The 27,038-nt window shown below is 43.6% G+C and overlaps 8 protein-coding genes across 8 annotated transcripts; 3 read left to right on the top strand and 5 right to left on the bottom strand.

The window, feature by feature from the left end:
- Positions 1-3: 3 nt before the first annotated feature.
- On the bottom strand, positions 4-3,036 carry RhiXN_06846 (Retrotransposable element Tf2 protein; the record flags this gene model as incomplete). The annotated part of the gene is made up of 4 exons (XM_043326662.1): positions 4-281; positions 387-876; positions 2,184-2,305; positions 2,919-3,036. The coding sequence occupies 4 exons, from the start codon at positions 3,034-3,036 to the stop codon at positions 4-6; spliced, it is 1,008 nt and encodes a 335-aa protein (XP_043182094.1).
- A 991-nt stretch (positions 3,037-4,027) lies between these two features.
- Positions 4,028-5,377, top strand: RhiXN_06845 (Retrotransposable element Tf2 protein; the record flags this gene model as incomplete). Its single annotated transcript, XM_043326661.1, has 1 exon — positions 4,028-5,377. One exon carries the CDS (start codon positions 4,028-4,030, stop codon positions 5,375-5,377), a length of 1,350 nt encoding a protein of 449 aa, XP_043182093.1.
- Positions 5,378-6,228: 851 nt separating this feature from the next.
- Positions 6,229-6,558, top strand: RhiXN_06844 (Retrotransposable element Tf2 protein; the record flags this gene model as incomplete). Its single annotated transcript, XM_043326660.1, has 1 exon — positions 6,229-6,558. The coding sequence occupies one exon, from the start codon at positions 6,229-6,231 to the stop codon at positions 6,556-6,558; it is 330 nt and encodes a 109-aa protein (XP_043182092.1).
- Positions 6,559-14,797: 8,239 nt separating this feature from the next.
- Positions 14,798-17,212, top strand: RhiXN_06843 (Reverse transcriptase; the record flags this gene model as incomplete). The annotated part of the gene is made up of 4 exons (XM_043326659.1): positions 14,798-16,112; positions 16,164-16,370; positions 16,425-16,526; positions 16,629-17,212. 4 exons carry the CDS (start codon positions 14,798-14,800, stop codon positions 17,210-17,212), a joined length of 2,208 nt encoding a protein of 735 aa, XP_043182091.1.
- A 427-nt stretch (positions 17,213-17,639) lies between these two features.
- RhiXN_06842 (Transposable element Tcb2 transposase) lies at positions 17,640-18,677 on the bottom strand (the record flags this gene model as incomplete). The annotated part of the gene is made up of 3 exons (XM_043326658.1): positions 17,640-18,122; positions 18,158-18,436; positions 18,558-18,677. The coding sequence occupies 3 exons, from the start codon at positions 18,675-18,677 to the stop codon at positions 17,640-17,642; spliced, it is 882 nt and encodes a 293-aa protein (XP_043182090.1).
- Positions 18,678-19,329: 652 nt separating this feature from the next.
- Positions 19,330-22,446, bottom strand: RhiXN_06841 (Retrotransposable element Tf2 protein; the record flags this gene model as incomplete). Its single annotated transcript, XM_043326657.1, has 3 exons — positions 19,330-21,771; positions 21,823-21,888; positions 21,919-22,446. 3 exons carry the CDS (start codon positions 22,444-22,446, stop codon positions 19,330-19,332), a joined length of 3,036 nt encoding a protein of 1,011 aa, XP_043182089.1.
- A 239-nt stretch (positions 22,447-22,685) lies between these two features.
- Positions 22,686-23,429, bottom strand: RhiXN_06840 (Retrotransposon gag protein; the record flags this gene model as incomplete). The annotated part of the gene is made up of 2 exons (XM_043326656.1): positions 22,686-22,805; positions 22,866-23,429. 2 exons carry the CDS (start codon positions 23,427-23,429, stop codon positions 22,686-22,688), a joined length of 684 nt encoding a protein of 227 aa, XP_043182088.1.
- Positions 23,430-23,540: 111 nt separating this feature from the next.
- RhiXN_06839 (uncharacterized protein) lies at positions 23,541-24,506 on the bottom strand (the record flags this gene model as incomplete). Its single annotated transcript, XM_043326655.1, has 2 exons — positions 23,541-24,043; positions 24,458-24,506. 2 exons carry the CDS (start codon positions 24,504-24,506, stop codon positions 23,541-23,543), a joined length of 552 nt encoding a protein of 183 aa, XP_043182087.1.
- Between the last annotated feature and the right edge of the window lie 2,532 nt (positions 24,507-27,038).

Genomic DNA, 27,038 nt, shown 5'->3' with positions numbered 1-27,038 from the left:
GGTCTAATCAATGTCTGGGTTAGCCAATTTGAGCCAGGGGGTTCCAAGGATAAGGTTTCTGTTTCCATGGGGCAGGGCATAGAAGATGGTGGATAATTGCCTGTTTTGAGAGCTAAAGACTAATTGGGCCTTGAAGCGGATAGGGTTGCAGACTTGTTTGCCATTGATAATGACAGAGCGGGGGGAGTCCAATTCAATGAGTGGAATGTTGTGGGAGCGGGCAAATTGGGGATCAACAAAGTTAGCAGAAGAACCAGAATCAATTAGGGCTGTTTGAGTGTCTGTGATTCCTCTATGTCTATAGTGAGCAGTGGTGATTTATTGGTTTGCAGGGCTGCACAAAACAAGAGTTCTATAGACATCAGGGATTCAGGAAGCCTAGACACAGAGCACTTCCTTTCCTGCTTGGGGAAGCAATTCCAGCTCTTCTACTTCTGCAGCCTTTCCTGAATCAGGCTTAGAACGTTCTATTGTTTTGAGGTGCCATCCATTCTTGCAGTCCTCCCATTTGTGAGACTTCTCCCCACACTTGGAACATTCTCCAGCGTTTCTCCTTGCTTCCTGAACCTTCTTGGAAACAAAAGTGCTTGAGTGCCCTTGAGCAGGGCGTTGTGGTGAGCTGGTGCTGCTGTTGCTGTCATTTCTTAGCTCCTTGCATGCCTCAAACAGCGTGTGATCAATTAGACAGGCAGTAGAGATAAACTCGTCCAGTTCAGTGATGTTCTTGTGCAGGGTGTACTCAATTGGCTTGCTTCTGACTTCTGCTTTGAGTTCCTGGTGGAAGGAGGCAATGAGGGCTGGGTCTGACCATTCTAGTTTGTTGGTTATGATTCTAAACTCTGTGGCATAATTGCTTGCTGATTTCAGCTGCTTGAGCTTGCGCAGGCGTCATTCTGCAATTTGTGCTGCTGCTGGATTGCTCCAGTAGTGCAAGAATGCTGTTTCAAATGTATTCCAGGATTCCAAGGTTGGCTTGTCATCCCCATTCAGCAGCTTCTCTAAATAGATCTGTCCCCATTTCTTGGGTTGTCCATCCTTTAGGTTCATGAGAACAAAGGAGATCCGACTGTGGTCAGAAGGAAATGAGGAAGCATTGCTAAGGAAGTAGGTTTTGCAATCTAGGATAAATGATTTGGCTGCAGGGCCCTTCTTCCCATCATACCTCTCAGGAGCAGGGATTTCTGATTTGACTTAGGCTGGGCCAGGAGTTTGGGATAGTCCCCTGAAGGTGCTCTGAAGTGGGACAGATAAGGCTCTGCCCATGATGGTAGCCATGTTGTGTAGTGTTGTTGCCTCCTTTTCTTCATCTGTTTCTCCTGGTTGCGCTGATAGATATTCTTTGCTTAGGGGATAACTTGTTGCTGCTTGAGATGTGCTTGGGGGATCTACAGGTGTTGGCCCAATGAAGGGCTACTCTAGGTTGTGTCATGAGCCTTACCTCCTGACATGATTTTGTGTTGCCTGTCACTTCCTCCCTCCCCCCAGTGTATTTGTCTGGGGAACTCATCTGTATCCATCTCATCTGTTTGTATAGTTCCCATCTTCCCTGTTTATGTTCTTCCCTCTTCCTTGTTCCCTTCTTGCACTTAGCTCAGACTTATTCCGCTCTAAGTGCTTCTATCTCGCTTATCCTGCTGCGCACCGGCCCGGTTCAATGTGTAGAGCATCTGAGCCATATGCTCTATCTTGCTTCCCAGTTGTGCGGCCTGGACACCATCCCTTGTCCTTGTATCTACCCCTTTTCACTTTTGTTATAAAAGAAGACTGTGAATTGGCTTGGAAACCACAAGAACAATTGACCTTGTCAATTTCCCACTCTTTCATCTGTGTGAATCGTCTCAAATATCTCACAGCAATCATTTCATTCTTGGTTGTGACAGGTATGCTTGGATGACAAGGATGATTGGGACTATAAATTAAATAATTAAGTTAGCCAATAAACTCTATGAGAATATCATACCCCTTCTTGCCCTGGTTAATGCCAGAAATAGGTATCCTTGTGAGCAAGGGGTTTGCATAGGTGCTAGGAGGGATTGGGGAGCTTACATGAAGTGCCAATGGAGCTTGAGAGTCTAGCAGGTAAACGTGTTGGTGATTGTCCTCACTATTGGAGTCATTAATACAACAGTGTTTTTATTTGAAGGCTTCTAGCACAAAGTCAGAATTATATGTCAAGATCTCACCTTCCCCACCATCCTCTTAATCTCTGCTCCTTTCTCAAATTCATCTTTGTCCTTGGAGATGTTGTTCAATAGCTGTTTGTCAGCCAGTGGGGGGTTGGGCTGATCTTCATTGGGCTGGTCCACTTTCATAGATCAATCCTCCCCATCAGGCTAGTTCTCCTTGACAGGCTTGTCCTTCTGTTACACCCTTGTGGCCTATGCCACTGGAATTGGACGATTTTTCTGATACTTCTACCTTTTTTTGCGGACTTTATATCTTTGGTTTTCTGATCACGTGATCTTGGCGCTTACTATGCCAAGATGCTTTGCCAAGATGCCGTGCCAAGGGCACTTAGGAGAAATCCACACTTCTGCACAGCCCACAGCACACTTCTCATTTCACATGTAGTCCTCTCTTCTCACATGCACAGACCACATGTAATTAGCCCTCTTGTCTATATATACAGCAGGAAAATCACTTGGAGACCCCAAGTTGATTTTACCTTGTCTTTCATCACCAACAGGTCCAGTAGTCCAGCTAAGTAGCTGGAACCCTAAGAAGTACCACACTCACCTCCACTCAATCAAACTTAACACTTCTCACCAGCCTAAGGCCCTTACCGATTGACTGTAGTTAGTTAGGCAATGCCTTAAGTGTCTAGTAGCAGTAGTTAGCCTAGATCAAGTAGATTAGTCAGTGGTGTTTGTAGTAGTATGGCCTTAAGCGCCTGCCCACTGGCAAGTACCCAACCTTACAGTTGGTGTACAACACCTTCTCAACAAACTGGTCCTCCAAGTGGTTGGCCTCCTGTTTTTCTGCTAGCCCCTCATTGAGCACCTCAGGCAGAGTTAGGTTAGCATCTTTGGCCATCATGCTTAGTAGATTTGTACTTAGCGCACATTCAGCAATTAAAGTATGTTTAACTCCCCTGAGCTGCTTTTCTTTGTCTGCCCAAGTGTAGAACTTGTTGCAACATATTCTTGTCATCAATTTGGCTCCCCAGCTCCCAGGGAACCAATGAAGAACTGGGTGAGAGGCAAGTACCTGTAAAATGAATTAGCAAGTCAATAATTAGCACATGAATAGAATAAGACATAAAGAGACTTACCAAAGTGAGGATGGTTGACTCCACACCTTCAGAAACATCTTCCCAGGAGATTGCAACATTATCAAGCATACTTGGCATATTGCTTTTAATTTTTGCCTGTGTAAAGAATGAGCTGAATTGTCATGAGCCTCACCTCCTGACATGACTATGTATTGCCTGTTAATTCTTTCCCCCCCCCCCTAGTGCATTTGTCTGGGGAACTCATCTGTATTCATCTGATGTGTTTGTGTAGTTCCTATCTTCTTTGTTTATGTTCTTCCCACTTCCTTGTTCCCTTCTTGCACTTAGTCTGGACTTATTCTGTTCTAAGTGCTTCTATCTTGCTTATCTCACTGTGCACTGGCCTGGTTCACTGTGCAGAGCTTCTGAGCCATATGCTCTATCATGCTTCCCAGTTGTGCAGCCCAGACACCATCCCTTGTCCTTGTATCTACCCCTTTTTCACTTTGTTATAAAAGAAGACTATGAATTGGCTTGGAAAGTCCAAGAACAATTCACCTTGTCGATTTCCCACTTTCTCATCTGTGTGAATTGTTGCAATATCTCACAACAGTCATTTTATCACTGGTTGTGACATGAATGCTAAACATATGAAATACCAAATGAATGCATGTAAAAACTCATCTGGAAGTCCAGAAACATATTGTGAGGGAACATCTTACCAGAACCAAATTTGCTCTTCCTCTTGGAAACAGCAACCTTATCCTTGGAACCCCCTGACTCAAATTGGCTAACCCTGACATTGATTGGATGACCATGATGGTCTCACTCTGTCTGGCTACAGAACCACAAGTTGGCAACATCAATCCTGAGCCTCAGAACCTACCTGTTGAGTTTCAGGAGTTTCAGAAGGTGTTTAGCAAAGAGTTCTTCACCACACTACTAGAATATTTCCCTCATGACATTGCTATTGACCTGGAAGTGGATAAACAGCCTCCCAATGGCCCTATCTATTCTATGACCCCTGCAGAAAGAGAAGCACTCAAGGAACACATTGACTCAGAACTTGCAACTGGAAAGTTCATGCCGACCACCTCACCAGCAAGAGCTCCAGTGATGTTTGTAAAAAGGGCTGATGGCAGGCTTTGCTTAGCGGTGGATTGTTGCCAGCTAAATGCTATCACAATCAAGGACAGATATGGACTACCAAGACAGGACAAGCTAATTGAGAAGCTGTGCCATGCCAAGATCTGCACAAAGCTGGATTTAAAGAATGGATATAACAACATCAGAATCAAGGAAGGAGATGAATGGAAGGCTGCATTTTGCACTGCCCTTGGTCACTTTACTCCCATAGTCATGCAATTGGGCCTTAGCAATGCCCCAGCTGTGTTTATGCGCTTCATGAACAACATATTCTGTGATTTACTGGACATCTCTGTGGTTGTGTACCTGGTTGACATCTTAAACTTCTCAAACTCAAGAGAAGAGCATGTGGAACATGTCAAGGAAGTCTTATCTTGCTTGCTGAAGCATAACCTATTCTGCAACCCTGCCAAATGCTACTTCTTTGTCACAGAAGTCACCTACATTGGCCTTGTCTTTCCCCATGGAGATGCCATCAGGAGTAATCACAAGGTGCAAGTGATCATGGACTGGCCTGAACCCCAAAATGTGAAACAGGTGCAATCATTCCTAGGCTTTGCAAACTTCTACTGTTGCTTTGTCCCCAACTTCTCTTGCTTAGCACGCCCTCTGAATAACCTCACTCCAAGGGAGCAACCATGGATCTGGCTAGAAGAACAGAAAGCGGCATTTGATGCGATCAAGGCTGAGATTTGCAAGGAGCCTGTTCTAGCTCACCCTGATGAATCTAAACCTTACACCTTGGAAACAGATGCTTCTGGAGCAGCCATGGGCGCTGTACTATCTTGGAGAAAGGAGGATGGTTGTCTACATCCTGTTGCATACATGTCAGCCAGCTTCTCACCTGCTGAGCTAAACTATGATACACATGACAAGGAGCTACTTGCCATCATTAGCGCATTTGAGCGCTGGAGAATCTTCTCGGGAGGAACTGAGCAGCCAATCACTGTGTTGATCAATCACAACAACCTGGAGTACTGGAAATTGGCTAGAACCTTGAACAGGCACCATGCACACTGACATCTTATGCTGGTGTCCTACAACTTTGTCATTGCTTACCAGCCTGGGAAACATCACAGATACCTGATGCCCTGTCAAGCCAACCAGATCACATGTAGCTAGAGTGTCCTGGACACGGTCACATGACCAGTACAAGTGGTTGCATGCTGGCCCAAGCCCAAATTTGGGGGGTAGCAGGTGTAATCATGGGTTGTCAGCAGAGGAATAATAGGGCTCTATGGCTTAGTGGTCAAGCTGGTTCAATTACAGCTAGTTCTATTTTCCTCTGTTTATGACATAGAGCAATCTCCACAAGTGATGATTCTGGAATCTCAGTTTGAGGCATTTTCAACATACATAGATTCTTCCTTCCTGAATGAAATGAAGGAAGCAACTCAGGAGGACCCTAGCCTGGAAACCATCCTGTTAGCTGTATCAGACCCTTAATCCATGCCCCACAGCGTTGCACAAATGTTCAAGGACTATACAATCCAGGATTGTCTACTTCTGTATCAAGAGAAAATAGTTGTGCCAGATGAATCTGTGACCAAATGGCAGCTCTTGTCTCTCTTCCATGACTACCCTACTTCTGGACACCAAGGAAGATCACAAACTCTGGAGTTTATTGGTTGTCATTATTACTGACCAGCCATCAAATTCCAAGTCAATTGTTATGCAGAATCCTATGAAATTTGGCAAAGTAGCAAGGGGCATGTGCACAACTATGCTCTTAACCTGCTTCCTGTCCTTGCCAGTCCTTGGGAAGACATCTCATGAGACTTCATTGTCAAGTTTCACAAGTGTAAGGGCTATGACAGGGTTCTGATGGTTGCAGACTACTGCTGAAGATGTAGCTCAGATGCTCCTGTAACATGTCTGGAAGCTGCACAGCACTCCCAGGCACTTCATTCAACTCCAAGTTCCTCAAAGCACTCTACAAATCTCTGCAAACTGAACCTAGCTACTCTACTGCTTATCACCCACAATCTGATGGACAGACTGAGATCAGGAACCAATGGCTAGAGGCTTATTTGTGCCCTTTCATCCATCACAGACTGTCTGATTGGGTTGATTGGCTCCCACTGGCAGAATTTGCTCACAACAATGCCAGAAGTGAAGCAACAGCCAAACTGCCAATTGAGATTGTGTATGGCTGCTCTCCTGTCATTTCACTGGTTTTTGTCATGAGCCTCACCTCCTGACATGGGTAACTACAGCAATGTCATGAGCCTCACCTCCTGAAATGGCTCCATATTGCCTGTTGCTTCCTCCTTCCCCCCAGACACATGCACTGGGGAGCTCATGTACATCCCATGTGTATCCATCTGATCTGTTTGCGTATTTCCTGTCTTCTCTCTTTATGTTCTTCCCCTTCTCTGCTCCCTTCTTGCACTTAGTCCAGACTTATTCTGTTCTAAGTACTTCTATCTTGCTTATCTCACTGTGCACTGGCCTGGTTCACTGTGCAGAGCTTCTGAGCCATATGTGTATCTTGCTTCCCAGTTGTGCAGCCTGGATGCCATCCCTTCTCATGTAGTTACTCCTTTTTACTTTTGTTATAAACAAAGACTGTGAATTGGCTTGGAAAGTCCAAGAACAATTCACCTTGCCAATTCCCCATTTGCTTATCTGTGCCAACTGTCTCATTACCTCACAGCAATCATTTCATCCTTGGTTGTGACAGGCATGGGCCTATGGTCTTAGTGTGCAAAATAATCTCTCACACTATTCACAGTAAGTCAGTCACTAAAGTAAATGCACAGGTGAGCTGTTAAAGGCTTGTCTGTATATGTCAATATAGGTGGGTGAAAGGTGGATGCATAAGAAGCACCTTAAGAGGTTCCTATTATACCATGAGAAGGCTCACAAAAAAGTACACACATGTTTGACATCCAAAGGGGGTACAGGAGGTACAGGTGGCAACTGAAACACTTGAGAAAGCCAATATTTTGGTACATCTCAAATAATAACAGTCCCTAGTATCTGCCCCAAAGCAGCATTTACCTGTGTGGGTGCTTGGGTATCACAAGGCTCAGTGTTTTATCCTTGGAGTAAACAGTCCCAAAGGTATGATGATACCTCTGCATTGGGTACTTACAACAAATCAAGCATAACTCCACCAAATGCTGACCACATTGGGTGTTTGAGCTATTGTTCTGGAGCCCACAGACTAGCGCACCTAAGCGCAAGCAATTTGGCAGTATTGGATCCCCATGTGATGGAGAGAGGGCCTATTCAGTGTATTGGCGCTTATGGAATGAATAGGTGCTGCAGTACTAGTCTATGCAAGAGGGAGGACCCCAAATATCTCTGTGTGTAGCCACAAGATAGGGTCTTATATGATTAACACTACAAACAGTGAAAATACTGGTAGTTGCTGTTTATCTACTCAGCTGAATTGATATATTTAAATGAATAAGAAAACAGCATATATGCAGAAGATGTTGCATATTGAAGGTATTCCTGGGACTTAGAGGTCTTGTAGAGATTGCAATTGGAAAGAAAAACCCTGAAAACCTTAGCTTGCATCTTTATCTCATTATATTTACTATAGTATTACTTCAGTAATTAATGAAATAAGTACAGATTAGTGGAGAAATGTCATATCCATAACATCATTCACAGGTTTAAGCTGGAATACTCCCACTGATTTGCAAGCTCAGGAAACAGCACAAGGGGTCTAGTATGGCTGACTCCTGTAATTATTAACACATTCATTCTTGTCATATTATGCAATAGTTACATAAGACTATGTTTGCACTGGCATTCCAGCCAGGAGTTGGTCAAGGCACATCAATGACAATCCCCTCTCTGCCTATACCACTATCAGTTGCAACCCTGCCAGCCAACATCCTGTTTCTCAAGCTGGACAGCTCAGGCTTGAATACTCAGACTTGTCATTCTGAGCTAGGAAACATACCCAAGTTGGACTTAAGCCACACATGGGAAGAGGTCATGCAAGTATGCACACCACTTGTTCTAGGGGATCATGAACTTACCATGGACTTTGACTCAAACACTACATGGCCTTCCCAGGTTTTGGGAGATATACCTACTCCAGGAGGCAGTAATTCAGATAAGTTGGCAGACATTGACAGAGTGGAATGTGACCCTGCAACTTATGGTTTGGCCCTACAAGCATTTGTTTATGCACATTTACTTGTCAAAGAGGCCAAGCCAGGTGATTTATTATTCATAATCATGTCACGTGTATGTCACATGTATTGAAGCCCTATGTACACTTGGCCCCAACAATTTAGATACTATTTGGGACTCTAATCATTTTGTTAGGCAAAAGATCAGTGTACATACACATGAAGAAATGCAAAACTTGTATTTTTGTATGGAAACAAAGACCAAGATCTCAAGCCTCAAGGCCATTAGGACTTGAATGCTTGTGCCCTCTGCTCTCAAGGCCATAGAATAATTGCTGCAAGAATTCTTGCATTTGCTACACAGGGTGTCTTGCAAAACCTATTACTGCCCATACTGCCACACCCCCATGTCTTAATTCCTTGGGTTGCCTGTATGCAATTTTCAGCATGTCCCCCTCATCCCTCAGCTACAAGTGCATGTTTGAAACTCAGAAACATGCAAGAGGCTACAAATCAAGCCAATTTTGTTAGCAGCAAAACATGCATCCAGGATGTGATTGATGCAGTTGTGTATGAGGCTCTGTGCTTTATGCCAGTGGTTATTGAAATAAAGTCAAATGTGTTGGCTGATTTTCATTATCATCTATAATTACCCCCCCCCCCCCAAAATACAAACTCATCTTTTGAACATGATTTGCACTGGCACAATCCCTGTCCTGCATTCACCAAAAGACTTCAACTCTTTCCTTCAGCCCCTTATTGACAAATCCATTGAGCTTGCACAGGGTATTGAAGCTGTTGATGTTGTGAACAAAGAGGCCTTTGTGCTTTGCACACATATTCTTGCAGCTTTTGGGAACTTACCAGCAATGGCAAAGTTGATTGAATCTATTGGGCATAATGGCCACTTTCCTTGTTGTCTATGCAAGATCATGAGTATTCTTGGACAAACTGCCAAAATGTAACCCACCAGTACTGTCTACTCCACTGTTTGGACAATACTGGCCTTGACCCCCACAACCTACCCCTACATACACATCAATAGTGTCTCAATGAAGGGTACAGTCTACTTCAAGCTCCAAGTGTGGGATCAAGGGGATGACACTCTAGGTGCAACTTTTGCCCATCTGGGCTCCCAACTCATTCCCTGTCAAGGCCATGCACCTCTCATTGATTAACCTTATTCCCCAACTTGCTGACCTGTGACACAAAAGGTTCAATGGAATCAATTCTGGATTTGAAAACTATACCATTGATTCACTCCTCTGTGACTTGGAGGGGGACAGATGCATTCAGTCTACAAGTACTATGCCAGTGTTGTTTGACTTCCCTGTCCCTCATTTCAAGAATCAATCCCACTGTTAAAGATAGGGAAAAAAGTAATAATAGAATATACTCTAAAAGGAAAGAAAGATACTAAATGAGGGTAAAAGAATCAAAAGGTAACTTGCTAACTATGAAACATAAAAATCTTATATTAGAAGCAGTCTAATGCTAATTAAATTTGAGTATATTGAAGTAACCAATTGGCTTACTAAAGGAATGAGGTAGTTAGGATAAGTGATCCCTACCAACAATAAGTGATAGGAGGTATTGTCAGATAGCAAGAAATGTGAGGTACAAGCAAAGTAGTGTCTCACCTAAATATTAGTCTCTGGAAATCACTGTAATCTAATTGATATATATACTAATTTATTTCCCTGTCTCCGGTGGCTGGCAAGGGGTTAAGGGCATTGCAGAAGCACCAAATACTTAGTATACTGCCAGGAAGTCTTTGCAGGGTTGCAATCAAGCTATTTCTAGGTTCCCTGTATAGGTTGTGTCATAAACAGAGGAAAATGAAACTAGCTGGAATTGAACCAGCTTGACCACTAAGCCATAGAGCCCTATTAATCCTCTGCCAACAACCCATGATTACACCCACTACCCCCCAAATTTGGGCTTGGACCAGCATGCAAGCACTTGTACTGGTCATGTGACTGTGTCCAGGACAGGTTGGGACCATCCTAGAGGCTATATCTGCCAAAATTAAAAGCTTTAAGGAAGCTTTACTATGTAAGATGCTTTGAGAAATCAATAGGAGATATCTTGAGAGTCACACTAGGCTGAAAGATGATTGTAAACTGAGATGCATTCAAAAAAGCCAGTTCAAGGGGCTATTTATACCCTTGGAGGCCTGTGATTACTATATGCAGTAGAGTAAGATTGTTGTGAGCCTCACCTACTGACATGACTATGTATTGCCTGTCACTTCCTCCTCCCCCCAGTGCATTTGTCTGGGGAGCTCATCTGTATCCATCTGATCTGTTTGTATAGTTCCTATCTTCCTTGTTTATGTTCTTCCCACTTCCTTGTTCCCTTCTTGTGCTTAGTCTGGACTTATTCTGTTCTAAGTACTTCTATCTTGCTTATCTCACTGTGCACTGGCCTGGTTCACTGTGCAGAGCTTCTGAGCCATATGCTGTATCTTGCTTCCCAGTGGTGCAGCCTGGACACTGTCCCTTCTCATGTATCTACTCCCTTTTACTTTTGTTATAAAAGAAGACTGTGAATTGGCTTGGAAAGTCCAAGAACAATTCACCTTGTCAATTCCCCACTTTCTCATCTGTGTGAATTGCCTCATTATCTCACAGCACTCATTTCATCCTTGGTTGTGACAAAAATACATGACAAGATGAACAGAGTCAAGATGTTAAGTGAGAGCCTGTCTCATAAATCCATGCCTTATAAGAGTTAGTCTCCAGTTCTAAAAATATCCTTCCCCTGCTAAGACACTTTAGGAAAAGACTGAAACAAGCTGTGCTCTTAGTGAGGCCCAGACCTTCCTCTTAGGTACTCAGGTTAGTAGCTTCTGGAAATCAGAGTGTTTACATGAGAAGAGTCTTTGAGTTAAACCTAAGTGATTAAGTCCTTCCTCCAAAGAACTGTTTCTCCCTTAATAATTGGAGTATTTACATGATTAAAAACAGTGGAAGATATAGAGAAGTTCAAGAAATCTTTCTGTGTACTTTATAAGTATCCATCTAGACTATCTGTCCTAGACATCTAGTAGGACGTCAAGGGAATGGCACTTGTGGCTGCAGCTTACAGTAAGAGAAAGTTGCTTAAGGCAACAAGGGTCCTATCTACAGCAACAAACTACTATCCTACAATGACAAGTCCACTTGAGGCAGCAACAAGCTATCTAAGTACAGTGAGGAGGCTGCTTAAGGTGGTGTGGACTATCTAGTTATGTAGCTACTTAGTATTTACTGGCTGTAAGGCCTTGTACACTTAGTGGAATGCAACAAGAGGTAATTGACCTGGGTGTTACCATGGTCAGTTGGCCTCCTTATATATTCTATAAGAGAGCTTATTTACAATACATGATATCAAATAGCTAATCCAATAAGAACCCTGCTCTGCAGTCAGTCTTACTCATGCATATGTGTCACTGACATGTCATGATGACATCATAGGTGGAGGTGGCTATGTGTGCTGAGTAAGCGTGGATGGGGACATGGCTTGGCGCTTAGCATATGATATAAGTGCTGAAGTCACATGATCAAAAATGTTGTCTGTTTATGTAGAAATATCATGTATATAGTAGTAAATACAAGAAGGATCTGGAATGTACTGGAACATGCATGTAATTGAGTCAAGCAACAATACCTAGTCATATACTAGATGACTCAACTATAATGTAAAGGTATAAATATGGGTGCACTCAACTGTATAGTACCTCATCCTCTCTTTCTCTATTCACACTACTGTCTTTACTATTGTTTTGTATTGATATAGTTCTATTTACAAACATATTCTTTCTACAGGTTATGAGCCCCAATTGAACGCTTATAACCAACTGTAAATAGAATATATAAACCACTTACCCAAGTATACTCAAACACAATAAGAAATGGCTGAGAAAACACCAACCATTACTGGTGCAAGCGGATTGCACCAAATCCCATCCCTCCAGGGAACTGAGAATTACAACACATGGCATATACAGATGGAAGATATACTTACCAATCTTTATCTGTATAGCTATGTAGACAGCACAAATGAAAGACCCAAACCTAAGATAAAAATCAGGGTTACTGGTTGCAAAGACAACGATGGAAACAACTTACCCAACCTTGAAGTAGGCAATGATGACTCCGCATACACAGAATGGATTGAAGCCAATTGTAAAGCACTGTCAAATATTAGACTAAGAGTCAAAGGGAACATACTTACACACATACAATCATGTAAGTACTCTGCCAACGCTTGGAATCTCTTGGCAGCAACATTTCAAGTTAAGGGTACTGTTGGACTAATTGACTTACAAAGAAAGTTCTTCAGCCAAAGGATGTTGGACAGCAAAGACATTGAGGAACACATACAACGTATGCGTGGATGGTTCCAACAAATCAATGACATTGCACCAAACTTGTGCACTGAAGCCAATTGGATAACCACGTTAGTAGCAAGCCTACCTGACTCATGGGACATGTTCACCCAGTCTGTAAGCTTTGAATTTGACACTGAAGACAAGAATAAATTAGCCAATCAAGTGAGTGACCTATGCTCACGTATTATGGCCAAAGCACACCAAAGAAATACCCAACAACCTGATGGTAAGACTTTCTTTGCTACAAATAAACCAAGCTTCAATAAATTTGTACGTACCAATATGAGTAATAAAGGCCCAGATAAGTCTAAATCAAAATGCAATAACTGTGGAAAGATTGGACACTGGGCAGCCAAATGCCAAGGTCCAGGTGGAGGCGCATTCAAGCCCAACCATTCAAATAAAGGCAGTCAACCAAACAGAAGATTCAACACACCAGGAAAAGCTAGGAATGGCAATGCCTGCACGCATATAGCCATAGCTAATAACTCCAAACATAAAGAATATGCATTCTTGACTCTCAAGGACAAAATAAGCCCAATAGGCAAGACCCCCAACACCTGGATAGCGGATAGCGGCACTACTACTCACATAGCAATTGATTGGAATGCATTCTCTGATTATACCAAGTCATCCAGCTATGTTACCAGAGTCACTGGCAAAGAGCCAATAATGGGCTGCAGCACTGTAGAGCTATTGTGCTTAAATAATACAGAGAAGAACAAATACACAAAGATTAAGCTTACCAATGTAGCTCACGTGCCAAGTTTGCCCGCAAACCTAATCAGCTTATCATTAGTAACTGATAAAGGCACTAGAATTCTGATGGATCAGAATGAATTGCAAATACTAGATAAAAACAATAGACCAATCATTATTGGATCAAAGTTGAAAAATTGCAAACAAGGAAACCTTTGGAAGATCAGCGTGAAACCCGTAAATAATTGCAATCAGAAGCTCAAGAACAATAAACTTACTGAAATAGTACTGACCAAACAAACCAGACGCACATGGTTTGAATGGCACAAGGTACTTGGGCACATCAGCCCGCAAGCACTCCAACAACTAAAATTCAACAAAGCAATTAGTGGAATGGAGGTAATAGAAGACAATATTGGACTCAACTTTGAATGCAACATATGTATGCAGTCAAAGGCACACACCCAACCGTTTCCAAAAGAATTGCAAACCAAAGTGTCCAAAATTGGCAAATTAATTGTTACCAATGTATGGGGACCCGCTTGAACTACATCTATAGGGCAATACAGATATTATGTATCATTTACTGACATTGCAACTAGATTTACCCGCTTAGGATTTCTCAAACATAAGGATGAAACTCTGAACAAGTATAAAGCATTCAAAGCAATGATAAATTCACAGAAAGATAAAAAGATAAAGCAAGTATGCTTTGACAACGGTTGCAAATTTGTAAATAAAGATTGGATTGAGCACACTAACCTGAAAGGTACAATTTTAGAAACCACGGCCCCATACTTGGCACAACAAAATGGCATTGCTGAAAGGTTAAATTGCACATTAGCAGACAAAGCACGTGCAATGCTACTTGAATTAGGCGCACCAAAGTTCCTTTGGAACAAAGCAATTGCGTACGCCTGTTACCTGAAAAATTGAGTACCAACGCAAGTGCAAGGAAAGTTCTGGAAAACGCTGTTCAAAGCGTTTTGGGGTAAGAGACCCAACGTAAGTGTACTGCAACCATGGGGAACAAAATGCTACATACTGGATCAAGGGGAGAGCCGCTCTAAGTTAGAATCAAAGACGTTCACGGCCCTATTTACCGGCATATTGGACATTCAAGGCAAAAGCTGGCATTATTACAAAACAGGAGCAAACTGTATATTGCACTCACGCAATATATTATTCCCAAGAACCCATACACAGGTTGATAACACACATGACAACACGGATTGGGGGGAATTGGTTGTTCCACCTGCTGAGGGGGAGAGAATGACTTGCACCAACAGCACTGCGGAACAACGCAACAAAAATGCTAGAACAGGGGGAGCAAATCAAGTCAGTGAACAAATCAAGTCAGAAACAAAACATACTAGTGAGCTGAAAGATATAAAAAGCAAAGGAAAGAACAAACAGAAAGCATTGAACTCACCAAGCCAATCTACTGAGCCTAAACTCACTACTCACGCTGCTGTTCCTAAACCCAGCTCTACTTGTTCTAAGCTTACTATGCCCCACTCTGGGACTTGTCTTGATACTGCTGAATCTGCTTGCAAGATCAATGCAAACCCCTCCCTCAAGTCCTCTGGCATCCAAACCCATTGCCAAAACCCCAACAAGCCCAAGCTCACATTGGACACCAACTATGGAGGTGTCAAGATCACCGTCAAAGACACCACTGCCGCTCCCACCAGTTTGTCTAGCCCAAACATCCCTGGTGCATTCACTAACTACATTACAGAACTCAACAAATACTGCAATGACTCAGGAAGCAATTACTCCAATGCATACATCCTTGGAACAAGCGCAAATCAACACAATTCAGTCACCAACATCACCTTGTTTTGTTCCCACATCCCCTTGCTTGTCTCCAACACCTTATCTATTATATCTGCCCCAACTATCCCAACCAAACTTGCCTCTGAACTGGCTGCACAGGAGGAACCACAGATCCCAGCCTTCACCCCAACCAGTGAGTTGGCTGGACAATTTGGTGAACTCAAACTTACCTCAGAACACTTCCCACTGCCAGCAGAATTGATCCTGGAGACCTTCACAAACAACAACCTGCACTGGGTTTTTGCCGCCAACCTTCCAGCAACCAGCAATAACCCAACCACTGAGGAGGCATTATTGGGACTGGACGCAGACAAATGGAAGGCAGCAATGGAACAGGAGATTGCAACCTTGGAGAAACAGGGAACATACAACACCTCAATGCTCCCACCAGGCAGGAAGGCAATGGGATGCCAATGGGTACTCACAATCAAACAAAACAAGGAGGGCCAACCCATCCAATACAAGGCGCAACTAGTTGTGCAAGGTTACAGCCAACAGCCAGGTATCAACTATGGCCAAACATTTGCTCCAGTGGTATGTTTAGATTCTATCCATATGCTCACATCACTGGCCAATCAAAATGATTGGGACATCCAACAGCTTGACGTTACATTGGCGTACTTACATGCCAATGTCAAAGAAGAGCTTTACATGCGTCAAATACCATACTTTGACAACAGATCCAGCAATGTTCTGCGCCTACGCCAATCACTATATGGCCTTAAACAAGCCGGACGCATGTGGAATTGTATGTTTGATTCCAAAATGAAGTCACTTGGCTATTCACCTTGCTTAACAGACGCCTGTGTGTACCATTGGATCATGGATATATCCAGCAAACTCTACGTATTGATTGTTGCTGTCCATGTCAATGACTCAATCATTATTACAACCCCCAACAACACCAACTTTGTAGTATCCAAATTACTTTGCAAATTTGAGATGCGCAACCTTGGACCCATACAGCATTTTTTAGGTATACATTTCAAACAGTATAGACAACAAGGTATGCTTGTACTAAATCAAAAGGCATATATCAACTCAATTGTTGATATTGCAGGCCTTAAAGATGCATACCCAGCCAATACTCCAATGAGCCCAAATGTGCAACTTACACAATATGATGGAATTAAGCCAAAATTCCCATACGGCATATTTGTTGGTAAGCTGCTATACGCTGCACTATGTACACGGCCCAATATTGCTTATGCAGTCACTCATTTAGCTCAATACACAACATGCTAGGGTCCCGCTCACGTGACAGCAATCAAACAAGTTATACGTTACCTTAAAGGAACATCATTCCTTGGGCTATTGTATAAGCAATTGGAGACCAAAGTTGGATACAGAGAAGTTGGCTACTCTGATGCCAATTGGGGAAGTAACTTACTTGACTGTAAGTCTATTTCCGGCAATGTATACTTATTGGGCAGAGCTGCCGTTTCTTGGTCTGCTAAGAAGCAACCAACGGTTGCATTATCAACCATGGAAGCAGGGTACATGGCATTATCACACACATGTACTCAGGCAATTTGGTTCCGTCAATTTTTCCAGGAACTATATTACCCAGCTGACGCTCCCACACTCTTACTTTCAGACAACCTTGCCGCCCTAATGTTATCCGTTGAGTTGCAGTTCCACAGTTGTTCAAAGCACATCAACATTTGCCATCACTTCATGCACAATACTATTGAGAAGCGTATGATCTCTACGCTGTATGTGCCATCAAACAAGAACCTAGCTGATGCACTTACTAAAGCCCTACCAGCACCGCAATTTAATTACCTGACAAACGCAATTATGGGCAAACAGGTATTTGAAGGACCCAAAGAGGAAGAAGCAGATTAGTGAAACTGAATGATGAAGAATTAGCTGTATAACTGAAAGACTGAAACCTGAATGAGATTGAATGTGACTGAACAAATGTAATATTTTCTCTTTACATGTATCCTTGCTTGCCTGATTAAGGGGGAGTGTAGAAATATCATGTACACTTGCGCCCAAAAAGATTGAGCCACATGAGCTCAAATCAATGACGCTCATGCGTCACCTGCACAATTGAGAATTTGTTTACAATGTAATAGTAAATTATGTAGATACAGTAGTATAGAACATATGTACAAAGTTTCAGATCAAAATTAAGTCTCCTTGTGGAGATACGCGTGAGCAAAATCTTTGGGCTGGCTCATTCTTTTTGAGCATTTTCAAATTGCACCTGCAACTGCACGCATGCACCCAAAATGACATGCAAAACTGAATAATTTGGATACAAATTTTAGTATTTGGTGTTTCCACCTTTAGCTAAATACACAGCTTGTACTCGACGCAGTAATGAATCATACAAATTGCCAATATATTTTGGGGAAATTTGTTTCCATTCGTCCCTCACTATTTTCCATAATTCTTCCTTATTCAAAGCAGGAGGTTGGTGAGTACGCACGCGCTCCTTCAGATGCCACCAGACATTCTCAATTATATTCAAATCCAGGCTTTTTGACAGCCATGGGAGGACGCTTACGCCCCAACTGGCAAGCCAATGTTGTGTCAGCCTGGCTGTATGCTTTGGATCTTGGTTGTGCTGGAATGTAATGTCAAATGCAGTGATTTTATAGTTGGCAAGGGTTCCAAAGAAGGCGTCCCCAAGGATTTCAATGTATCCCAGGGCGTTCAGCTTGCGTTGTATAAGGTACAATTGCCCAACTCCCTCTTGGGTAATGTACCCCCAAATGAAGATACCCCTGCCACCATGAGATATTGTCTTTTTGGTGTATCAGGGATTATACAGGGACTCACTAGGTTGCCTCCAGTAATATTGGCTGCTGTTAGCCCCAAATAACTTGATTTGGACTTTGTCCAAGAAGACAATGTTGTCCCAGCGTGATTGTGGCCAGAATAATCAACTGTGGGCCCACGCGCAACAGGCTTTTCTATGCCAATAAGTGAGCAGGGGTACTTGGCGGCGTTTGTACAGCTGTAAACCCAGCTCTCAGAGGTAGCGGCGGAGGGTAGAGGACCCAACGGCAGGGAAGTACTGCCATCTAATATTTGCTGCTGTTGGTACTCTACTCCAAGCTAGGGCCAAAGCAGCAAATCTGACATTGCTGGGGGTTAGTTTTTGTGGGCGCCCAGGAATGGGATTGTGTCAATCAAGTGGGCGGTCAGTAAGTCCATACTTGGCCCAGATACAACCAACAGTTGCGTGAGAGACCTTGGTCTGAGGTTGCAAAAGCTGAACAATTGCCCAATCTGAGTATTTGAGCTTTTTCAGCGCAATTATCTGAGCCTTAGTCTTGGGACTAGTGTATTGAGCCATTTGCGCACTTTTGGCTGGTATTCAAGTGTAAAAAGGGGTGGTAAATGGCACTCAATGAGGAGGACCAAGTAGCTTATATAAAGTGATCAAAAAGAATGAGCCAGCCCAAAAATTTTGCTCACGTGTATCTCCACAAGGAGACTTAATTTTGATCTGAAACCTTGTACATATGTTCTATACTACTGTATCTACATAATTTACTATTACATTGTAAACGAATTCTCAATTGTGCGGGTGACGCGTGAGCGTCATTGATTTGAGCTCACGTGGCTCAATCTTTTTGGGCGCAAGTGTATATAGTAGTAAATACAAGAAGGATCTGGAATCTACTGGAACATGCATGTAATCAAGTCAAGCAACAATACCTAGTCATATACTAGATGACTTGACTATAATGTAAAGGTATAAATACAGGTGCACTCAACTGTATAGTACCTCATCCTCTCTTTCTCTATTCACACTACTGTCTTTACTATTGTTTTGTATTGATATAGTTCTATTTACAAACATATTCTTTCTACAGTTTAGTTTTGTTTAAAATTGAGAAAATAGGAATTAATTCCCTTGGTATATGTATGTCTACAACACTGCCCCCCTCTAAGGGCCTTGGTGGCGCCAAGGGCCTTCTTTCTCATTTCTTCCTTGTATTTCTTTAAAGGTTTTTCCGCATTTTTGAGGTTTGTTTGGGGCTCCCACATATTTTCTTTGCTTCCATAGCCTTCCCATTTGACCCTGAAATCCACTTGCCATTCCTTTCTTCCATATCTGTCATTCCTTCAACCTCATATTCCTCTTCTCTGTCCACAGTGACTGGTGGGGGGCAGTTATCAAAGGTGCATTTGTCATCCCTTTTGACCTTTGATAGTAACCCAATGTAGAACACATTGTGAATACGCATGGTAGGTGGTAATTTGAGCCAGTAGGCACAGTTGGAGATTTTCTCAGTAACCCTGAATGGTCCCAGGCATTGTTCTGTTAGCTTGGGACTTAGTGTCTTGAGATTGACATTCTTGGCATCAAGCCAAGCTTCTTCTCCAATCTCAAATTCCAGTGGTTTCCCTTCTTCTCTGGCAGTTGTCCGTGATTTAGATTGCCAAAGAGCTGATTCCACTTCCTTCCATTGTGTTTCCATTGTTTGGGCAAGGTCATTGGCTTCTGGTACATCTGTGGGTACATTGGATGGTGTTAGGGTAGGTTCCCAACTGTACAGAGCCTTGAATGGTGTTTTCCCTGTGCTACTATGGACAGTGTTGTTGTATGCAAATTTGGCCATTGGCAGCCACTTTGTCCAATCCTGCTGGTTGACCCCTGAGTAGGCCCTGAGGAAGTGTTTGATGGAAGAATTGACCTGTTCTGTTTGTCTATTGCTCTGGGGGTGGTATGCCAAGGAGAAGTGTGGATCAATACCCAATTGTTTGTACAGGGCTTGCAGGAATTTGTTATTGAAAACTCTCCCCCTATTGGATATGGTCTTTTCTGGTATGCCATGGTGCTTCCACATGTGTTCCAGGAATAGTTCCACTAACTTGGGTGCTTTGAGTTTCTTGGAGCATTTGACAAATATTCCGTACTTGGTGAAGCTGTCAATGATGACCAGGATTGAGTTGTTGTTTCCATCCTTGGGTAGATCTACAATCATGTCATCTGACACATGTTGCCAAGGTTGTGATGGGAGTTCTAGTGGTTGTGGGGGGATGGATGTGTACTTTGGTTTCCAGATTCTTTGGCAGGTCTTGCAGGAATCAACATGCCAGTATGTGTCAGTGCAGATGCCAGGCCAGTAATAATTTCTGGAGACCAGTTCTAACATTTGTTGCCTCCCAGGGTGACCAGCTAAGGGGCTGTCATGAAAGATCCGCAGTAAGTCTGTTCTCAAGGTTCCTACATCAGGGACCACTATGCAACCTTGGTAGAACAGCAACCCAGCTTCCATTTTGTAATCTTTGAAGGCCTGTTTGATTGATGGAGGTGCCTTTGATTTGTTTTGGAGGAACTGGAGGATTGCTTCTAAGGATTTGTCCTGATCTAGGGATGCTTCAATCTGGCATTGTAACTCCTTCTCCAGGATTACTAGGGCAACATTGGCAAAGACAGGTTCTGGGAGCATGGTCTGATGAGCAGGAGGAATGTTGGCGTGATCAGAGCAGCATGAGAGTGCATAGGGTCTCCCTGATTGCTTCCCTGGGCAATAGACAATTTGGAAGTTATACCCAGCTAGCAATAGATGCCATCTGGCATGGTGGCAGTTGAACATTTGGGATTCCTTCCAGTATTCCAAGTTCCAGTGGTTGGTGAAGACAGTGATGGGGTGTGCTGTTCCTTCTAGGAAGATGCGCCAGTGCTCAAAGGAGCAGATAATTGCCAAGAGTTCTTTATCATGGGTATTGTAGTTTTGTTCAGCTCCCTTAAATGATTCCAATAAGAACCCTAGCGGATGTAGGCAACCATCTTCCTGATGTTGGCTGAGAATGGAATCTAGAGCTGCACTGGATGCATCTGTTTCCAGGAAATATGGTTTGGTAGGATCCACGTGGCATAGTACTGGGGCATTGGTAATTGCATCCTTGAGCCCTTGGAACAACTCCTGTTCCTTGGTTCCCCATACCCATGGTGTGTCCTTCTTGACCAGGTTGTGTAATGGTCTGGCCATGTGGCTGAAGTTGGCAACAAACCAATGTAGAAAGTTGGCAAACCCTAAGAATGATTGAACCTCTTTGACCTTGGTAGGGATTGGCCATTCTTGGACCACCTGGATTTTGAGCTTGTCCAGACTGAACCCTTTATCCAACACAATGATCCCTAGGTATTCCACAGATGTGACATGGAATGTACATTTTGATGCCTTACAGAATAGCCAATTTTCCATCAGTTGGCATAGTACTTCATGGACATGCTTGGTATGGTTGATGTCAGTTTTGGAGTAGATCAAGATGTCATCAAGGTAGATAATGACACAGATGTCAAGCAAGTCCTTGAACAGTTTGTTCATGAAGTGTTGGAATGCAGTGGGGGTGTTTGTAAGTCCAAAGGTCATGACCAGGGATTTGTACAACCCATACTTGGTACGGAAGGCTGTTTTCCATTTGTCACCCTCCTTAACACAGACATTGTTGTATCCCTACCATAGATCTAATTTGGTGAAGACCTTGGTGCCACAGAGCTGGGCCATTAGGTCATCTGGGCAAGGTAAGGGGCACACATTTTTCTTGGTCTGGTTATTGAGGCATCAATAATCAACTACCAATTGGTTGGATCCATCCTTTTTGGGTACAAACATGACAGGGGAACTGATAGATGATTTACTGGGACAGATCTTCCTGGCTTTAAGTTCATCCCTGAGCCAATCCTTGAGTGTGGCGGATTTGGCATTGGTCATGCTATAGAGGGGAGAGTTAAGGGGTCCTTCTTCCATGAGCTCAATGCCAATATTGTAATGCCTGTGAGGTGGAAGCTTATTGAATTCTTCTTCCCCAAATACCTTAGCATAAGGATGGTATTTGGAGGGTACTCCTTCAAGGGGGTTCTTGTCAGCTTCCTCTTCTTTGTCAATAGCCACGTGTTCTGGTGGTGGATGTGGGAAGGTGAGGGTGTGCAAATTCCAATCAATTTCTGGGTTGTGGGCATCCAACCATTTCAGCCCTAAGATGGCAGCATGGGACCCTGTGTTACATACAAGGAATGTTTTGGTTATGCATTTGCCATCATAGGAGAAGGTGAGTTGGGCCTTCTTCCAGATTTTGCCAGCCTGGGGGCTTGACCCATCAAGCATGGTAACAGTGCAAGGTGTGGTTAGGTCAATGAGTGGAAGGCGGAGTAATTCTGCAGTGCAGGGGTGTATGAACAAGGAGGTGGCGCCTGAGTCTATCAAGACTTCTAGTGATTCTGCTTGTTTCTCTGGTGTAATTGAAATTGTGAAGAGGGGTGAGATTCTATTTGAGCTACTAGATATATTACAAATTTCAACACAGCCAGAGTCCTTGGGGTCCTTGCGCATGGCAGCAGGTACCCTTAGTCTTTTCCCAAATTGGGTCCAGACTCTTTGCCAATTTTGGCAGCTTCCTTTTTAACACCTTCCTCCTTAGGTGTGGCTTTCCAGCCGGTGCAGCATTCTGCAAACTTGTGGCTAACCTTACCGCATTTGATACAGAGGCCTTCAGCCCTTCAGCAGTTTTGCTCCTCCTTGGAGACAAAGTTAGGATCCCTGGATAGGCGCCCTGGTCTTGTGGCCTGTTGGCCGGTACTTGCCCCCCTATTGGGAGTAGAGTTGGAGGAGCCAGGCTTATTACCCTTCTGCAAGTGGCTGGTGCACTCCTCTTGGAGGGCATTGTTGATGACAAGGGCCGCGTTCTGCAGCTCCAGGAGGGTGGTGGGTTGCTGCTCATGTGTGGCAATGAGGCGGCTGACCTCCCAATGGAGGCCATGTGCAAATTGCCCACAGAGGGTGGAGTTGCTCCAATCCAGGTCCATGGCAATGGTCCTGAATTTTGTGATATACTCAGCACAGGTGCCTGTCTGAGTAAGGTTGGTGATTTGCCGCTCAGCGGCTTGCATGGCATCCAGATTCCCAAATGCAGCCAAGAACTCCATCCTGAACTCATCAACTGTTTGGGTCAGGGCCCTATGGGACCCAAGTTGATCAAGATGGGGATGGGCCCAGGCCCCTGCTACATCCTTCATGTTCATCAGGAGGAAGGATAATACCTCCTGATCCGTTGGGAACATCCATTGATTCAGACGTACCCACGCCAGCATTTGTGTGAGCCACTGGCAGGCTTTGTTCCCTATTTTCCCAGTATAGGTGTCAGGGTGGTCTACCTTGACTGGGGGTTGGTATGTGGCTACAGGAGCCGTTGGTTGAGGGACTTAGGGGGAGTGGAGTCTGATAGGCAAAGGTGGAGGGGGAGTATAGACTTGCAGAGGGGCCCAGACAGGGGTTGGCTGTGCAAAGATGGGGGGAGCTTTTGTGGGGTTAGCCCAGGCAATGAGGGGCGCACTAGGCGCTGGAAGAGGGTCAGCCTTTGGTAGGGGCCTGGGTGTTGCTTTGATGACCAGGGGTTTTTGGTCTTTGGGAGTGTGGGGTTGTGCTCCACCCCTAGCCTCAATGCAAGCAAGGGCTTGGTCAACTGCGCCCATCCAGTCTTGGGCTTCCTTGTTTGCTTCCTTGGTTTCTTTGAGTTCCCGCTCAAGTTGGAGGACTTGGTTTTGTAGTCCCAGGATAAGGGAGATGGCGCGGCTGAGGGAGACTTCCCCAAAGACCTCAGGTTTGAGGCTTCCTGACTCAACAGCAGTTGCTGGAAGAGTGGGTCCCAGCTCTCCTTGATCAAGAGGGGACAGGGACAAGTGGAGCTCCAGGAGCAGGTTGCCATCTCATGGGGGTACAAGTGGCCTTGGTGGGAAGCAGTGCGCTGTGAGGCGTGGGAGGAAGCGCAAGAGGGGGTATGCAACGTAATGTTGGGCAAGGTGGGGGAGATGGTGCCTATATCAGGACTTATAGTTTGCTTTTATTGTTCTAGCGCTAAGAACTTGCATCAACTGCCTAGCGTTGGACAGTCCCTATTGACCAATCAACTGCTGTGTACAGGTGTGATGTGGAACGGGTTTTCTGCAAGCAGGTGGATCTGCTGACTAGTTCCACTGACAAAAGGTGCAGTGACCAGTAGTATGCAGGCAATTAGAATCCGTCTGCCTTATAGCAATTTGGTACTACCTGGGGCTGATGCTAGTTTGATTATTGATAGCAAAAGGCAAGCCTGATCAGGTGATTTCCCTTGTGCTAGTACAGGGGACCTTCTTGTTTGATGGGTCTGAGTGGGTGTGCTTTGTGGGCATGGTTTGCAACCAACTTAAGGTTGATTACCTAGTGTCCTAGACGTCTAGTAGGACGTCAAGGGAATGGCACTTGTGGCCGCAGCTTACAGTAAGAGAAAGTTGCTTAAGGCAACAAGGGTCCTATCTACAGCAACAAACTACTATCCTACAATGACAAGTCCACTTGAGGCAGCAACAAGCTATCTAAGTACAGTGAGGAGGCTGCTTAAGGTGGTGTGGACTATCTAGTTATGTAGCTACTTAGTATTTACTGGCTGTAAGGCCTTGTACACTTAGTGGAATGCAACAAGAGGTAATTGACCTGGGTGTTACCATGGTCAGTTGGCCTCCTTATATATTCTATAAGAGAGCTTATTTACAATACATGATATCAAATAGCTAATCCAATAAGAACCCTGCTCTGCAGTCAGTCTTACTCATGCATACGTGTCACTGACATGTCATGATGACATCATAGGTGGAGGTGGCTACGTGTGCTGAGTAAGCGTGGATGGGGATGTGGCTTGGCGCTTAGCATATGATATAAGTGCTGAAGTTGAGTGATCAAAAATGTTGTCTGTTTAGTTTTGTTTAAAATTGAGAAAATAGGAATTAATTCCCTTGGTATATGTGTGTCTACAACACTATCTCAAAGATACATTGTGTTTGCTTTTTCTCTCCTTTACTTTGCAGTCTTTTAATATTGATTCCTATTCCATAAAACCCACTTCATTGCAGAGTATTGATTGTGCTGGGCTCTATACTTTGTGCCCAAATGACTGTGTCACTGGTTTATGGACTTGCAATACTACTTTCACTTTATTTGCCTTGTCCATCTCATTAATAAATGCATCAACAGACCCTTTGTGTGTTCCAAGATTCAGTCCATCTGCAACAGCTTCATCAAGTGGGTACAAGAGTTTGAAGAGTGAATAATATTACTTTGTGTATGCATGTTCTCTACTTAGTCTTACAACAGGATTCTATTATCAACCTGACCACAACCACCCATGTTATGACCCATGACACATTCTCAAATTTGTTCTGAATTTTCATTATTTTACTTTATGGACTTTTTCCCTGTTCTGTTTTCTCCAAGTCACATTTATTCAGATATATGAGTTGAATTACTGTAGCCACAGGGCTTATTATGTAATCATAGCCATGGTACTTATACTGTATCTTGACTTGTGTCATGAGCCTCACCTCCTGACATGTGTACTAACTTGTTTGCTCTTGTTAGACTCCCAGAATTCATAAAACCAAATCTCCCTGTTTTTTCTGATATTTCTAGTACTTTTTACAAACTATTTACCTTTACTTTTTTAGTCACATAATATTGGTGCTTATTCAAAAGCCAGGTGATAACACCTGCCAAGATGCTTCTGCACAGTCTGCAGCAAACTTCTTATTTGATTCATTGTATATGTAGTTAGACTATTGCTTGGAGTCCCCAAGTTGATTTTACCCTGTCTACCATCACAGACAGGTACTCAGCAGTCAGCAGTTAGTGCTGGGTCCCTAAGACCCTTTACTCATCCTGTAGATAATCAGTAGTTAGTTGCCATTAGCCATAGGCCTCTCTTCCACATAGGTCCACTCCCCCTTTTTGCCTCACAGCAATCTGCACAGTAGTTAGCCTTAGATAGTTGATGCCCTTGTAGTAGTTGCTGCCACAAGTGCCCTTACTAGCAAGTGACTAGCCATACAACCAGGCCCCAATAACTCTCTAGTGCCCTGCCAGCATGTACTTATAGAATCCACCTTCTGCTTGATTGGTATCTGTCATAAACAGAGGAAAATAGAACTAGCTGGAATTGAACTAGCTTGACCAATAAGCCATAGAGCCCTATTATTCCTCTGCTGACAACCCATGATTACACCTGCTACCCCCCAAATTTGGGCTTGGACCAGCATGCAAGCACTTGTACTGGTCATGTGACCATGTCCAGGACAGTCACAACCAAGGGAGAAATGATTGCTGTGAGATAATGAGACAGTCTGCACAGATAGGCAAATGGGGAATTGACAAGGTGAATTGTTCTTGGGCTTTCCAACCCAATTCAGTCTTCTTTTATAACATAAGTAAAAGGGAGTAAATACATGAGAAGGGATGGTGTCCAGGCTATACAACTGGGAAGCAAGATAGAGCATATGGCTCAGAAGCTCTGCACAGTAAACTGTGCAAGTGTGCAGCAGGATAAGCAAGGCAGAAGCAGTTAGAATGGAGTAAGTCTGGACTAATGTTACAACCTCCTAACATATACCACTGGAATTGCCTCTTTTTTCTGATATTTTTACTATTTTTTACAGACTCAATATCTTGTGTTTTTCAATCACATGACCTTGGTGCTTATTATGCCAAGATGCCATGCCAAGGGCGCTTAGGAGAAATCCATGCTTCTGCGCAGCCCACAGCATGCTTCCTTTTTCACATGGACTCTTCCTTTCACACAAGCACAGACCATGTACATAGTTACCTTTTTGTCTATATATACTGCAGGAAAATTGCTTGGAAACCCCAAGTTGATTTTACCTTGTCTCATACTCATT

This window comes from Rhizoctonia solani, chromosome 7, assembly GCF_016906535.1.
Source record: "Rhizoctonia solani chromosome 7, complete sequence".
NCBI classification, from domain to species: Eukaryota; Fungi; Basidiomycota; class Agaricomycetes; order Cantharellales; family Ceratobasidiaceae; genus Rhizoctonia; species Rhizoctonia solani.
This window is presented reverse-complemented; position numbering and strand designations above follow the sequence as displayed.